At 34.9% G+C, this 15,041-nt stretch overlaps 1 protein-coding gene across 5 annotated transcripts in view; it reads left to right on the forward strand.

Moving 5' to 3' along the window:
- Positions 1 to 14,393, forward strand: part of LOC149559003 (uncharacterized) — a 38,483-nt gene extending 24,090 nt beyond the window's left edge. For 2 of the 5 annotated variants that reach the window (XM_089832953.1, XM_089832952.1), the window contains exons 3-4: positions 13,663 to 13,717; positions 13,884 to 14,393. In XM_089832953.1, the coding sequence (XP_089689079.1) occupies positions 13,902 to 14,345 (444 nt within the window). In that variant the 5' untranslated portion in view covers positions 13,663 to 13,717; positions 13,884 to 13,901 and the 3' untranslated portion in view covers positions 14,346 to 14,393. Of the gene's footprint in view, positions 1 to 9,682; positions 9,708 to 13,662; positions 13,718 to 13,878 lie in introns of those variants that run through there. The other 3 variants (XM_089832950.1, XM_089832949.1, XM_089832951.1) reach the window with 2 other exon arrangements.
- The last annotated feature ends 648 nt before the right edge of the window (positions 14,394 to 15,041 follow it).

Genomic DNA, 15,041 nt, shown 5'->3' on the forward strand with positions numbered 1-15,041 from the left:
TGGTCAATCTATCTACCATGACCAAAATAGTGTTATGTCGATTCCTGGTCATAGGCAACCCCTGTACAAAGTCCATGGATATTACTTGCCACTTCCATTAAAGTACCTCGTTTGGATACAACAATCTTGCTGGGTATCTATATTCCACTTTCATTCTCTGACATTCTAAACAACTTGCTACAAATTCAATTATCTCTCTTTTCATTCCCTTCCAAAAGTATAAGGGTTTTATGTCAGATAACATTTTTGTTGCCCCCGAATGTCTCAAATATGGGGCTGAATGATACTCCTAAAATTAATCTTCGCAGCTCAGGATGATTGGGTACATAAATCCTGTGGCGATATCTCAACAATCCATCTTCTTCTAAATTAAAATCTGAATACTTGGGGTCTTGTGGATCTCTAATAAGTGCCATACTGATTTCTGCATAAAAATCGTCATGCTCCAAATGTTGTAAGATCTTGTCCCTTAATTGAAATTTTACCTTAGTCATTGCTAAAATATGTCTTCTTCGACTTAAGGTATCAACCACCTTATTCTCTTTCCCCTTAATGTAGCTTATGTCAAACTCATAATCTGCCAAAAACTCTAACCATCTCCTCTGTCTTGCATTCAGATTTTTGCTGAGTGAAAATATATTTTAAGCTTTGATGATCGGATCAGAGCTCAAAGGGTTTTCCAATTAGATAATGCCTCCACATTTGTAAGGCGTGTACTATAGCTGCTAATTCTAGGTCATGTGATGCATAATTTTGCTCATAATTTTTCATCTTCCTAGACTCATAGGCAATGACTTGTTCCTCTTGCATTAATACACCACCTAATCCTTCAACTGAAGCATCAGTGATTACCACAAATGGTTTTTGCAGATCAGGCACCCTTAAAATAGGTGTAGTAGTCAGTTTTTCTTTCAGAAACTCAAACGCTGAATGACATTTCTTTGTCCAAACAAATTTCTTCCCCTTTCTCCGAAGTGATGTGATTGGATAAGCTATTGTTGAGAAGTTCCTAATAAATTTCCTATAAAATCCAGCTAACCCCATGAAACTCCTGACTTCAGATACGTTTCTAGGTATGGGCCATTCCTTAATTGCTTTAATCCTATGTTCCCCCAAGTTTTTGGTACGGGGATGGCGGGGGACGGCGGGACAGATTTTCGAGATGGCAAATTTTTTGGGTGATTTTGGGGACAGGGGGGAACGACAAACGGGGACAGCTATATATATATAGGGAAATTTTAAAATATATATTAAAATTTGCAAATATACATGTCATTCATATGAGCATGTCATTTAAACATTATAGAACCATAAAATACAACATTTGAATGCCATCTAGGAAATAATATCCAATTGTAGTACCCAATTGTCAAAATGCATATCAATATCAGTGAACACTGAATAATGAATATTAACAATTGTCAATATCATAATGTCATAATGATAAACATGATAAATCTGAAAATCAAAATCAAAATATGCCCAAAGCTATAGGCCCAAAGGGTAGAGGGCTGCCATAAAGTCATAAGTATCAATGTATCATAATCATGTTCATGTTCAACATAAAAAAGAAAACATAGAAAAATGAAGCAGCTTGCTGCTCCTATTCTGCCTCTACTGCCTTTTAGGGCATTTGGAGGGGTGGGGACAACTTGGCCGACCAAGTTGGAGGCTTTAAATTTTTTTTTTTATGTTAAACTTTTTAAATTTTATGCAAACAAAAATGGGGGATGGCCAGAAGTATCCAGTACGGAAAGGGGACGTCCAAACATCCCCTTTTCATACCGGGTACGGCTGGCCGTCCCCCTTTTTCCCCTCAGGCGTCCCCAAGTTTTTGAGACGTCCCTTGCATTTTTTCACTTTTTGGGGGGGGATGGGGGATGTCCCATACCCGTCTCCCCGTCCTCGGGACGTCCCCGTCCCCGAAACGCCGGGTTTTAGGCCGAGTACGTGTCCCCAGGGAATATAGCTTTAATCTTAGATGGATCTACTGATATGCCTTGTGCTGAAATTATATGCCCTAGGTACTGTATTTCTTTCTGGTAAAAGGCACACTTTGATTTCTCGTATAACTTATGTTCTCTAAGTCTCTATAATACTATCTCTAAATGTTTCTAGTGTTCTTCATTTTTAGAATATATAAGAATATCCTCTATAAATATCAACACAAATTTGTTTAGACAATCATGAAATATACTGTTCATTAGGTTCATGAAGGCTGCAGGGGCATTAGTTAACCCAAATGGTAGCACCGTGAACTCATAATGTCCATACCTAGTTCTGAAAGCAGTTTTGTGTATGTCTTCTTCCTTAATTCGGAGTTGATGGTAACCTGATCTTAAGTCAATTTTTGAAAAAACAGTCACACCCTTCATTTGATCGAAAAGATCATCTATCCTGGGTAATGGATATCGATTTTTGATGGTGACTTTATTAAGCATTCTGTAGTCTATGCATAGCCTCATGGTTCCATCCTTCTTTTTTACAAATAACACAAGGGCTCTCCATGGTGGGACGCTAGGTCGAATCATCTTCTTATCCAACATATCCTGCAATTGAATCTGTAATTCCATTAGCTCTGTGGTGGTCATCCTATATGGGGCTCTGGATACAGGTTTTGCTCCTGGTTTTAAGTCTATAGTAAAATCAAATTTTTGGGAAGGGGGTAAACCGGGGAGTTCTTCAAGAAATACATCTTGATAGTCCTTCAAATAGGGATATTTTTCTTCAAATGATTCTTTTAGTTTTTGCTTAATTTCTCCATCTTTATAGATATAATCATCCCCATACGTGGTTTCTCTTGTATCTTCAACCTTTACTGTGAAAATTTCACAGCCTTTCCTTTCGTATCTCTTAAGTTGCATTGCTGAAATCTGTTGGGCTCTAATTTCATGTTTGATCCCTGAAATACTTTTGGGTCTACCTCTATCATCCACACAATTGACGGTTTTGGCAAGGCAATCTACCTTAGCCTTATGTTCACTAACCCAGTTTATTCCAATGATAATGTCATAAGATCCTAAAGGGGTTACATATAAATTCAGTTCTGTAGAGAAGTTTGGAAAATCAACCTGAGCTTCAAACAGGCATTGCTCTACCTTGGCCCTTGACTGGTTTGCATTATCATAGGCTTAACCTCCCAACCATGGACCTTTTTACTTATCCCCACAGTTTCTAATTTAATAGAACGACCCTCCCTACCCTAAGGTTGGGCATGAGACGTTCATTGATCTAGCCATCGGAGTATTCAGGTGGGTTGAGGTCCTGACAGCTATTTGGATGAATAACTAAAGCATTAGAACAACAATGCGATCAATTTGTTGTGGCACGTCTGCCTATTACCACCCTAGCCAAGGATTTCAGATGTGGGTTTATAACCCGATCTCCACCACTCAGCTTGACAACTAATTCTCTAAAGTGGAATTGCATGAGCTAAATGCATTAGATTTATTTGTGTAGTTTCAGTTACTGATTTCATTCTTGTTTGTCTTTTAACAGGTTCATCTACACCTCCTCACCATTAATAGGCCATCAGATCTGTGTCTCTTTGGTGCCTAAACCATTAACTTTTATTAATATAGCATGTACCTATTCACATGATTCTGGCTCTACAGCCTGTGAATTTCCTTGATACTTGGATTTGTACTCATATAAAAAATGAACATTGTTCCATATTGTTAAACATATTTATCAGAAGAAAAAAACATTTCAGGAAGATTTGCAGAGTTTATCTTATATTTTAAAAATATTCAAAGTTGTGGCAGCCGATTTCTCTTGAGAATTTATATTAAAAACAATAAAACATTCACAGTCAACATTTCCTATTATCACTAAACAGCTTATGTAGCGGACATGAATACAGACTTAAAACATAAAAGTAGTTAGAACATAAAGAAGGTGGCATGTTTAATACTGTGTGGAAGAAATTAAGATTAGGATCAAAGCCGATTCAGGTAGACAAGATTCTATAGATGAAATATGGAAAAAGAATTTAAAAACGTCTTCCTTACTTGACTCACGGCTCTTTAGTCGAATTTGAGAATTCTTGGGCTCAAGTACCTCCTTTAGATCTCCACAAGAACAGTTGAAAATGAGAATGCAAGACGTATAGACTCAGGTGCTAAGGGCACCATAATCGAGCAAGGTGATTAATGAGAAGTTTTGCAGAATAAAAGAGAAGACAGGTATCAGTATATGCGATATATGACAAGGCCATCATATTTATTGATTAAGAATTGTCCTTATGGCTTCTTGCCGTTACAAGGTTTATATTCAATTCTTTAATCCGATTAGTTTTGAAAGAATGAAAAGAAAAGAGGGAAAAAGAAAATGAAATGAAGAGGAAAGATGAAGGGTCAAATTAATAATATTATTTTATATTATTTTATCATCTTCATTAAGTTTATAAATACGTATACGCAAGGTGGCATTATTGGATTAATAATTCTAACGTAATGGTGCCACTTTGTATTTATTTATTTATGATCTTAATCGAGAGAGTAAAATAATATTAAGTAATATTATTATTTGATAAATTTAATTAAGGTAAGAATTTTGTTTATTTTAAATATTTATATTGTTTTTAGTTTTTAATTTTAGCTCATGCGGATTCCACCAAGGAATTTATTGTCAAGTCCTAATAAACTTGCCAGGGTGATTTTTAGGTCAAACTTGTCATTCCTGATGATTGAATCTTATGACCATCCCATTCCGATGAACTTATTTCGTAATGCTTCCCCTCTCTCTCCGGTCTTCATCTTGCAACCTTTAAATCAACATTCTTGCCAAAACATCAATTCATGATTCATAATTTGTTAGATAAAATCGTTAGAAAATTTCATTATAAATACTAACTCATTCATCATAAATGTACAGTGGCTAAATTTAACTGACTTCATTTCACATGAACACAATGGCTAGATTTAATTGACTTCATTTCACATGAACACAATGGCTAGATTTAGCTGACTTCATTTCACATGAACACAACGGCTAGATTTAACGGACTCAGTTTCATATGGCTAAAATATAACTGCTTCAATTTCACATGAACATGAATAAATACACAACGGCTATAACTACCATGATATAACAATGACTAACTTAATTCCACTTGAACATGAAAAATTAATATGGTTCAACGGCTATATTTAGCTTAAAAATTTTTAGGGCAAAAATTGGGATGTAACAACGTCAATTAGATGTTCATTACAACAAGATTGAACCAAGAAAAGAATTGGGTGAGGAGTTCTCCCACCAAAACTGTGGAAGCCAAGTAGGGAGGATCTTTCACCTCCAAAATGATAAATAATAGAAATCCAATAAGAATTCACAAATACAAAGAAAATACCGAATTCACATACCTTCAACAACTTTTGAGCCCATATTAAATACCCCTTCACATAAATTCCTTAGGGTTGACAAAAGTGACAACATGACCAACACTTACGGAAAATAAAAATAAATATGGACCTGAGACATAACTAATTGATTATTTAATTGCATTGAGGACATTACACTAAAGCATAAACAACGACAGTTTTACTTTAGCCAATTTGCCCGTTCGCAAGTATGCAAACATTATGTCCATCAATAATTGATTGAACCAAGTACCTTGTATCTTAAAAAACTTCTGCTTGAGTGGTACTACCATCAAGAACATGGTTGAGTTGGTGTTGCTTTGACTTGCTACCCTTTTGTGTTTGCTCTTTTGTAAATTTCTTTGGAGCTACAATAATATTTCTCCATTTCTCTAGCCTCTTTTTTACCACAAAGTGGATGCCAATGACGATAAACTTTGAACCTGCCTTTTATACCACTCACCTTGTTAAAGTACCTCTTTCTAATAAATTGCTTTAAATTGCAAAGATCCATAATTTCAGCTGAGCGATTGACTTGTTTCTTTAAAATTGCAGCAGCGTGTTCAGTCTTCCTATCAAATTCACCACGATCTCAATCCACTACATGTGAATGTCCTTCAACTTGAATAAAAGGATCCTTATGCCACAATCTATAGAGTATAACCTTCATCTCCCAAATTTTACTAGGGATTTCATGATAAACATCTGATTTATCCTCATTGGGGACAAACGAAGTTGACTTAATCACCGCAATAGAAAAACTAATATCTTTTGAATCATTGTGACATAGTCTAATTACCTCCACACATTCTCATCATTACGTGTTTCAATTATTTCCATACCTGAAAATTGGGTTGATGTTTCTTGGACATCACCTTTATGGAGGAAGAATCTTCTTCAACATCTTGAAATTTTCATTCATCTCTCATCCCATGATGATTAGGATGTTGCAAGTCACAACCAATTGATTTCTTTTCTATTTTTCTTCAACGGTAACTTCTGCATTTTCTTTCGTCAGGGATGCTCCTTCGGCTTCACAATTTGACCACCTTTTGAGTTTGGTTGAGATTCTAATTCTGTGTCCATTTCTTCTTCCCTTTTTCTTATGTAGTACCTGTCGAAAAAATTGGTGGCTTTGACATGCATAGGTTCATCTTGTATCCATCAAAATCTTTGATGATCTCCTTGTGACTAGTTTATATAATATTTCTTGTCAATCTTAGATGTTCATGGAATGTTTATAGTCTTGAAATTCTCATGGTTGTTATAACATTCAGAAATCTTAAAAGCCCCAGTTTCCTTATCCCTTTGTTCCATTTCTGTAATTGACAAGGTTGCATGAGGATGGGGGTACTTGGGTACTTTGGGTGCAGGTGTATCTAATTTTCAAAATAGGGGATGGGGGTGCTTGAGTACATGAAACTGTTTTTTAATATAATTTAATATTTATAATAAATCTGAAAAAATTGAGTCATAACAATAGTTTTTCAAAACAAGAACAATGATCATTGTTTTCAGTTTCAGATTTGCAATATGTTTATAATATCATATATGCTAAATGTTTAGATGCATAACACTGAAGGCGGACTTTAAACACAAAGAAGATCATAAATCATATAACAATGACATATTGCAAATGATAAACTTCTATTGCATGCATGCTGCTGCTAGTCCCAATGACTATCATCTCTGTGCTGTACACTTACTGATTTCTTTTAACATTCTCGTGAGAATACAAATGCAGTTTATTAGCCTAACTTGCTCCTCTAATTCGTTTATAAGAGAGGTTTGTAACAGCAAACAGCTGCGCATGCCTGAGATGTAAATATACTCCATCTCTATTCCCCAAATTCTTTGTTTAGGCTTATATGTCTCTCATTCTTGAAATAGGTAGCCTGTTAAATGATAAAATTGATCATATGGCCAATTTCAAGGGTGCATGCAAACCCACCTGCATATAATAAATGCAACATAATTGCTCTAGCAAAACCTACATTAATGCCAAAAATCAATAAAAGGGGGTTGCAGTTAGCCAATAAGAACTATAACAATATAAAGTGCTAATGATGCCTTTTAAAACAATAGTTCACTAGTGACCACACTAGGCATAACTGTGACAACTCGATATTCTCTCCACAATGTTTGCAAGAAATAACTTTGGCGGTAGTTTTCTATCTCCAATACAGGTGCAGGTTATAATTTTTTAGTATATATTTAGCTGATAGGCTATCTATTAGGGGATCCTCCATTGGGAAGTGTCCTGTTCAGGTTGGGAAAAACCTTGCAGTCCGGGAATTGTCACATCCATGCTGGAAAATACTCCAAGCTCGAATGATGGATGTTGGGAAGGCATTTTAGAGTGTTTTTATGGTGACCATGTTGTCTGTGCCTTATCCTGTCACCGTACTGCTTGCAAATGACTGCCCTGGTTGCAGAGGACAGAGGCCACAGAGTTACTTAATAATACCATACTATTTCCATGGCACATTGTCATCTCTCGCCAACTGTTAGGTAAGGAGATAAGCTTTGGGGCCACCTGAAGATTTACCACCATCAATGGTCAGGGCAAAATGAACACCAATAGAAACTATTTATATAGTAGTTATTGTTGTGTCTGGCAAAACCACTCTCCTTTTAAATGCTCCATCCCCTACAAGTGTGCTTGAAATCCTTACTTCTACATCCTGTTGAGTGTCATTGGTTTTCCAATTTGTCCCATGTCAATTGGGTTGCATTGGTGCCTACAGGACAACAGGTGAGAGGCTGCACCATAACTTCTACACATGGCTTTGTGATCTATTTGAAGAAGACATGGTACTATACTTATGTGACTCTTAGAAATATATCTTTTGCATAGTAAAATTTGTGTTATCTGTGTTATTGTCATACATCTTCTGGAAACTTCATATCTTTGCACTTCTCTCTTTGTGCTTGGGCTACAAGGCCACCACTATTTGTGACAATGATTTGGGGTTTTCACCTTAAATATTATATATACAATGCATGTCATCTGTTTGAAAAAATGCTTCAAAGAGATGTTCTCTCATAGAACACGATGACTGCAGATATTTCCAAATGGATTTGTTGAAAAACTTTTCAAACTCTTAAACAGATGCAGTTGAGAATTATGACCCCACAATTGGTAGATTCATAGATCGTGTTGCTGATGTGCTTCACTCCCTTGTGCCTTGAAGGATGCCTAATGACGGGCCCAGTTGTACAAATTGCATGGACTTGATAATTCCACGACACTGACATTTAAATGTTGATGGACACCACAGGAAACCGAGTGTTTGATTAAAAAGAAAAGAAACAGCTTCAGGATGAGGAAGAGATGGTTGGGAATAACTTGGGATAGATTGAGAAAACTATTAATATGAAATGGCACCTTATGGTTAAACAGTTTTAACAAGCATTTAGTTTAAATAGTGTTATATTTCCCCTGCATTCATCTACAGCAAAACAGATTCAAAATAAATTTCTCCACTCTTACTAATTTTTGCCCTTCACTTTATATATCTCCCCCTTACAAATGAAGTCAGGATAAGATGGATGATAAAGTTCTCCACTCTTACTAATTCTTTATGCAGTTATTGCTTCTTGGTTCCTGTATCAACATGTCTAATGTGTTCTGCTTAAAGATGAACACGATAGCTCATTGCTTTCAAGAAAGAAAGTTACCATTCTGCGACTGCCCTCATTCACACAAAAAAAGTGGTAAATAATCAGCTTATATTAGAGTAGAGAAAGATCAACCTTTGACCACTATGATCTTTAAGAAAAGCCTGCCAAATGAGTTGAAATCTACTCTTCCACTCATCATATGGAGTAGAATGGAATATTGCATATAAAGAATGACCCATGAACAATTTTTATTACCAAAATCACTTCTAATGTGCTTATACATATCTGTCAGAGCACAATTCTTGTGATCCATGTGGCTATTAATCAACTATAGTCTGGACTCTGGACCAGGTTGGTCATGTAATTTTATCTGCTTTAGTTTTTTGTTTTGCAAATACAATCAAGGTTTGAGATATTACTTTAAATAGAATCATGTTTTTATCCTTGGCTTGCAAACTTATCTAAATTCATCTCTCTGTTCCCATATCAATTTGAACACAAAACTCTCTTGTTATTATGATAAATTCAGTTTTTGTTATTTTTATAAAGTGAAATTCCATTTCATCTTATTTATTGTTAAGGGGTATTTCATTAATTTTACAATGTAGACTTGAGGGTAACACCTGTGTATAAAACCTGTGTATTGTTCCATTCAGAACTAAAGGACTTATTCTTTTGATGGTTATCTTGACGATCACATGAAATAGGCTGACTGGAAGAAAGGTACAATAGTCTGTTTATGTGCTCAGCATAACTGATATAAATTGAAATTTGTGTTACTAATGAAGCCAACATGTGCGGCTGAGATCATATGGATAAGCTTCTTGTAATGTAAAAAATGTCGCTCCTCTAAAACTGTATAATTATTTTGTACAAAACGATGTTTCATTAATTTGTATGCTCTATTTTGCCATGACTAATGCTCTGCCCCTAGCCCTACTCTGCAACTCCCTGCTCTCCCTACTCAGCGTTGAAGGCCCAATATCTGGGCAGTAGAAGTCGATGGTGCTATGACAAAGTTGAAAGTTTCACAAAAATTCATGCTCTGCCCCCAGCCCTACTCTCCAACTCCCTACTCAGCGTCGAAGGCCCAATTTCTGGGCAGTAGAAGTTGATGGTGTTATGACAAGGTCCAAAGTTTCACAAAAACAATACCTTAATAATAAAATCAAATGAAAGGGGTTAAACTCAACTCTTAAATGATACATGAAAATTTTACCTTTTTCTAAAATTGAAAATTTGCTTGGATCTAAAGAAAAAAAAATGACCTTTTTGCATCGATTATCATCAAACTATTTATCCTTCAAGACTTCAAGTTCACAGTTTCAAAAGTTTCTCAAAAATGCCCCTTTGAAGGAATTATGCAATTCTTTCTTTTCAAACCAATTAGCTTTGCAATTTCTTGCTTTGTCAGTACGTGTTCTGTTTTTCAATCATTTTCCTTCAGCATCAACCCTCCATTTTAAAATCTTACCAGATTGGAAGTTTACAGTCCAATCATCCGTGTGTTATGATTGCTGCTGCTTTGATTTATACAAGTGAAGAAAAAAACACAAATGGCCAGTAAAATGTACCAATATATTAGTTAATATAAATTATTCTTATATAACTTACAAATTTCTAAGAAAGTTATTCTATATGCTATTGCCAATGCCACAATTAAACCAGTTTAAATTAACAGAAAACATGCTGAAAATTGTTAATTTCAGAAAGGACATGATGGATAGGACCTCAGGGTCTCACCAAATCTTACAAGACAAACTCGAACATATAAGAGTCAAAAGAAAGAAGGATGAACGAAATTACAAGACAAACTCGAAGATAGAATAGTCAAAAGGAAGAAAGATGAATGAAATGAGGGCAATGAGAGAGATAGAAGGTCTTATTACTTTGGCCTTGATGCAATCTATCTAGAAGAAATGCTTTTTCTTGAATATGTTGAAATCAGGAGTGGAAGGAGGTTAAGACCTTTTCTCTTATATCTTTAGGCCTCTATCTCTTTCTGGGTCTTTGTGGGCTTTTTGTTTGTTTTAGTCTTTATTGCTTCTTTGTTTGTTTAGTTTCTAGATGTTTTGTTGATAAAGCTTTTAGTCCACCTTTGAGCTTGAACATTCAGACTCCTCAATCGACTTAATCAGAACTGATTTCTTCCTCCAAACTCTCATATATTGCTATATCCTATATCAATTGAATAACTATTTTCCTCATTCTTATATACCACAACTTTTACATCTTAAAAACAGAAATAGTTGTTTCCCTCCCCAGGAAAAAATACTATAACTAAAAAAATTCTAACAAATAAATACTCAAATTAGGAAATTGTATTTTTGATGATGCAAAATTTATCATTCCACCAAAGAGTTATGGCATGGTAGCACATTTGTTTCTGGGTGCTTTTTAAAATTAATTATTCCATTTATTGTATGGATTCAATTAGAACTTTCCCCGTGTCCCTCTAATCCTCTTCAATCTTGCCGAATATTATCACGCTGAGTTGCCAAATATTTCATTTCCAACACTTTTCTTATATCTTGAGAAAGACACACCCACCTGGAGCTGCACAAGCAAAATCCTACATAAGAAACTCTTTATATTATATTACGATTGGAGGTAATGATAATGCTGCCTATATTGCCAATACAGCTTTCCAAAACACCACTTTCTCTTCAACAGTTTGTTGCATTACTCCTCTCCAAATTTGATCAGTACATAGGTGTGCGTTTCAAATTTCCCACTCTACATATTATCTTGAAGAAAGACTACAATTTTCTGTAAGAAGCATATGATTATTGAAGTGCAGGTTGACAGGGGCTTTATCAAGTCGGGGTAAAACAATTTTTTATAGTCGACATTCCAGCAGTGGAATGTACTGTTTATACAAGACTTTTTTGAATATAGTATTGCCAAAGATGCATATTTGGAAAGCGCAAATCTGGTGGTTATGACATATAACACTGCATTGAAGTCACTTGTGGATCACCTCAGTAAAAAATTAGCTGGAGTAACCATCATCCATCTCAAAACTTATGATTATTTTATCAACATAATTCAGAACCCAGAAGCCTGTGGTAAATTACACTCTTACCCAATTTCTCAAATATAAGAGCTTTTTGTTTGAAAAGATTTTCAGGATTGGGTGGCTTAGAGAAAAAATAAATTTCATGTAAATTTCTGGATGCATTATTTAAGAATGCAAGCTTAGCATGCTGTGGGTTAGGATTGTTTTAAACACAAGTAAGATGTGGAAATACAAAACACTACAATATACGATTTGGAATGATACCAGTGCCTATGTCTTTATGGATGGAATCCATCCCATTGAAAAAGTTTATTCCATGATTTCATGCCAGATTTGGAAAGGAAATTCTTCATATATTTCTTCACTCAATCTCTCTACTCTTGTCTTGGGAGAAAAGGTGTCTTGTTAATAATGGTGCACAAACCCCCTGTCTTTAATATAACAATATTTTATTATTATTTTCAATAATAAACAATAGCATGCCATCATATGGAAGATAGGGCATTGTGTGTTATTCAATACAACAATAACATTTTATTTCTTATAATTATAAACAAATCAAGCCATCATATAGAGATGGGGCATGGTGTGTTATGACATTTTAACATCTTGTTTTGTAGAGGGAATAACTACTGGATACAAAGATTAAAACATAGAAAATACTCTACTCACTCTCCTTCAAATCATTATTACAACTGAAATTATCAGTAGCCTGTTTTGATATCTCTTTAATTTATACAACTTGTCTGATTGTTTTCCAAAATAAAATTTCTCCTTGCAACAAAGAGGAAGAAAGAATTCCAGAATTTTGCAGTACAATAGAATGGTTGGACAAATTTCTTTTTTCCAAATAGTGGTTGTTTTATATGCGACTTTCAGAGTTTTTAACTCTTTTTGTCTTTGCGTATGACATTTCCCCCATCCTTCTAGATATTAAGATGGACTTTTCTTAAGATCATTATTCCTTTAATTTTGAAATCATAAGGTTACTCAGCCTTACAAATGTTTAATTTGGCGGAGAAGTGGAATTGCTGCCCAGGTATGTAAGGAGTGTATTGTAAACATGAGAGAAATATTTGACAATCGGTGTAACCCTTGGACCTGTCAGGTACAAGTGCTAGTAGATAGAGAGATTTGGATTAGATGTTAAACAATTTTTTTTGTGATTTATAGATACAATTATTTGTCTCTTATTTCAAAGTAATAATTGGTTGTCATCAAATATAAGTAAAATTCAAATGGTACTAGATCAATTGTCACTTATTTAGTTGTTTACAGGTATATACAGGCTTACTTGAATTACCTCGGAATGCTCTATTTCAACTTTATTTTCTAAAATTTGGTTTTTAAATCAATATTTTATTTTATTTTTGAATTGCTTCCCATGTTCTCTTGATTCAAACTTGATTTTTTTAATAATTTCTAATAACAGTTTTCTTCATATTATAAATGCTAAACATTTCCAAATTTGATTAGCTTACATTTTTTCATTTTCTAATGATATCTCTAATTAGTGTACTCTATTCAAAATACGTATACCAGTTTCATCATCTTTATTTTTCAATATATTTCGTAGAGAATCAGATCTATCATAATATAACGGTCACAGATCATCATCAAAGATAAGTCTTTTAAGAGATCATTTTTTTCTTTGTGTAGATAAGTACAACCTTTCTGTTGTATATTTCAATTCTGGTGGTGACTCTTCAAAACAGTGCGCATATCTTACCCCTGTTATCTATGTTTTGAACTTATTCTGGTTTTGCATTTTCTTGAGGCACTCTGTTTCTGTGTAGTAATCATGATTCCATGATTTAGATGTGTGTCCACTGGGTATTAATATTTAATATTTTAAATCTTCCTGCATGTACACAGTGCAGGAGGAAGAGAGTACAGCTATGTTGTACAACAGGAGGAGTAATTTTGACATCCAGCTGAGAATGACAATGGGGTTGGTGGTAGGGAGCTTCATTATGATGCTGAAAGTGCTTCCACGTATGGAGGCTGCTGGTAGAGGAGACGAAAAAGCTTTGGTATTTTTCACCATCACAGACACTTCTGCTCTTTTCGCTGCGATGATGGTTGCCATGACTTTTCTTACTGGCTGTCATAAATCTCCAAAAATGGAGCACTTGATCCGCATCATTCTGTGTTGCGCAGCATTGTCCTTTGTTTATGCAGTCCTTAGCGTAGCATATATGCAGCTGCTCCCCACCACTCAGTGGATTGTGCTGTGTGTAGGTGGTGTGCCTGCCACAGTATTAGCACTGCTGCTCTTATATCACCTTCTCAACACATTCCCTAAGCAGCAGGAAGATGGTGACTTTAAATTACCTATGTAACAGAATTCCAAATAGTGATATAATAGGGTATTTATTACATTTTCTAAAGCTACGTTGGAGTTCAAGGATTTTAAGATTCTATTTTCTTTTTAGTGTGTGTATTAGAAATATCTATCTTCTTCTGAATCAAGCACTATGCATTTATTATATCCTTTTTTATTGTCTAAGGGTTATATTAGTGCTCCCTGAGAATGTCTTCTATGCTTTCTGAACGGTTCACTTTTCGCACGTACTTTTTTTGGTTCGTTTGTGTTGCCAACATTCAAACCCTCCTCCCTGCCTTACATGCTTGCTCTCACTTATATCATCGCTTTTGTAGAAGATATCAGTTTATTTCAAATATTTCAGATATCTTATTTTCTGGATTGATGATCATTGATCAGGATTAGGTTTCCTGTGACTGTTCTTTGTTGAGCAGTAACCCCTCCCATGGGACCTGTTTTGAGTACTTATAATGTGGTCTCTAAACTTCCCCTGAACTGTTCAGATGGTAGAATAAATATTTGAATATATTTTAGTTTACAAAATGTTAGGTATTTCAGCACCTTAACTGTGTGCTTATCAAAATGTCATGTGACAATTTTAAATCACTTTAATTTTTTTATAGCAGCTTACTTGACAAGTTGCCTACATATAATATTTTAAGTCCACATCATCAATTATAAATGTGGTATCAAATCAACAACTCTTATCACA

The sequence above is a fragment of the Cupressus sempervirens genome, chromosome 5 (assembly GCF_028749045.1).
Source record: "Cupressus sempervirens isolate cs-2001-9-10 chromosome 5, ASM2874904v1, whole genome shotgun sequence".
Lineage (NCBI taxonomy): Eukaryota > Viridiplantae > Streptophyta > Pinopsida > Cupressales > Cupressaceae > Cupressus > Cupressus sempervirens.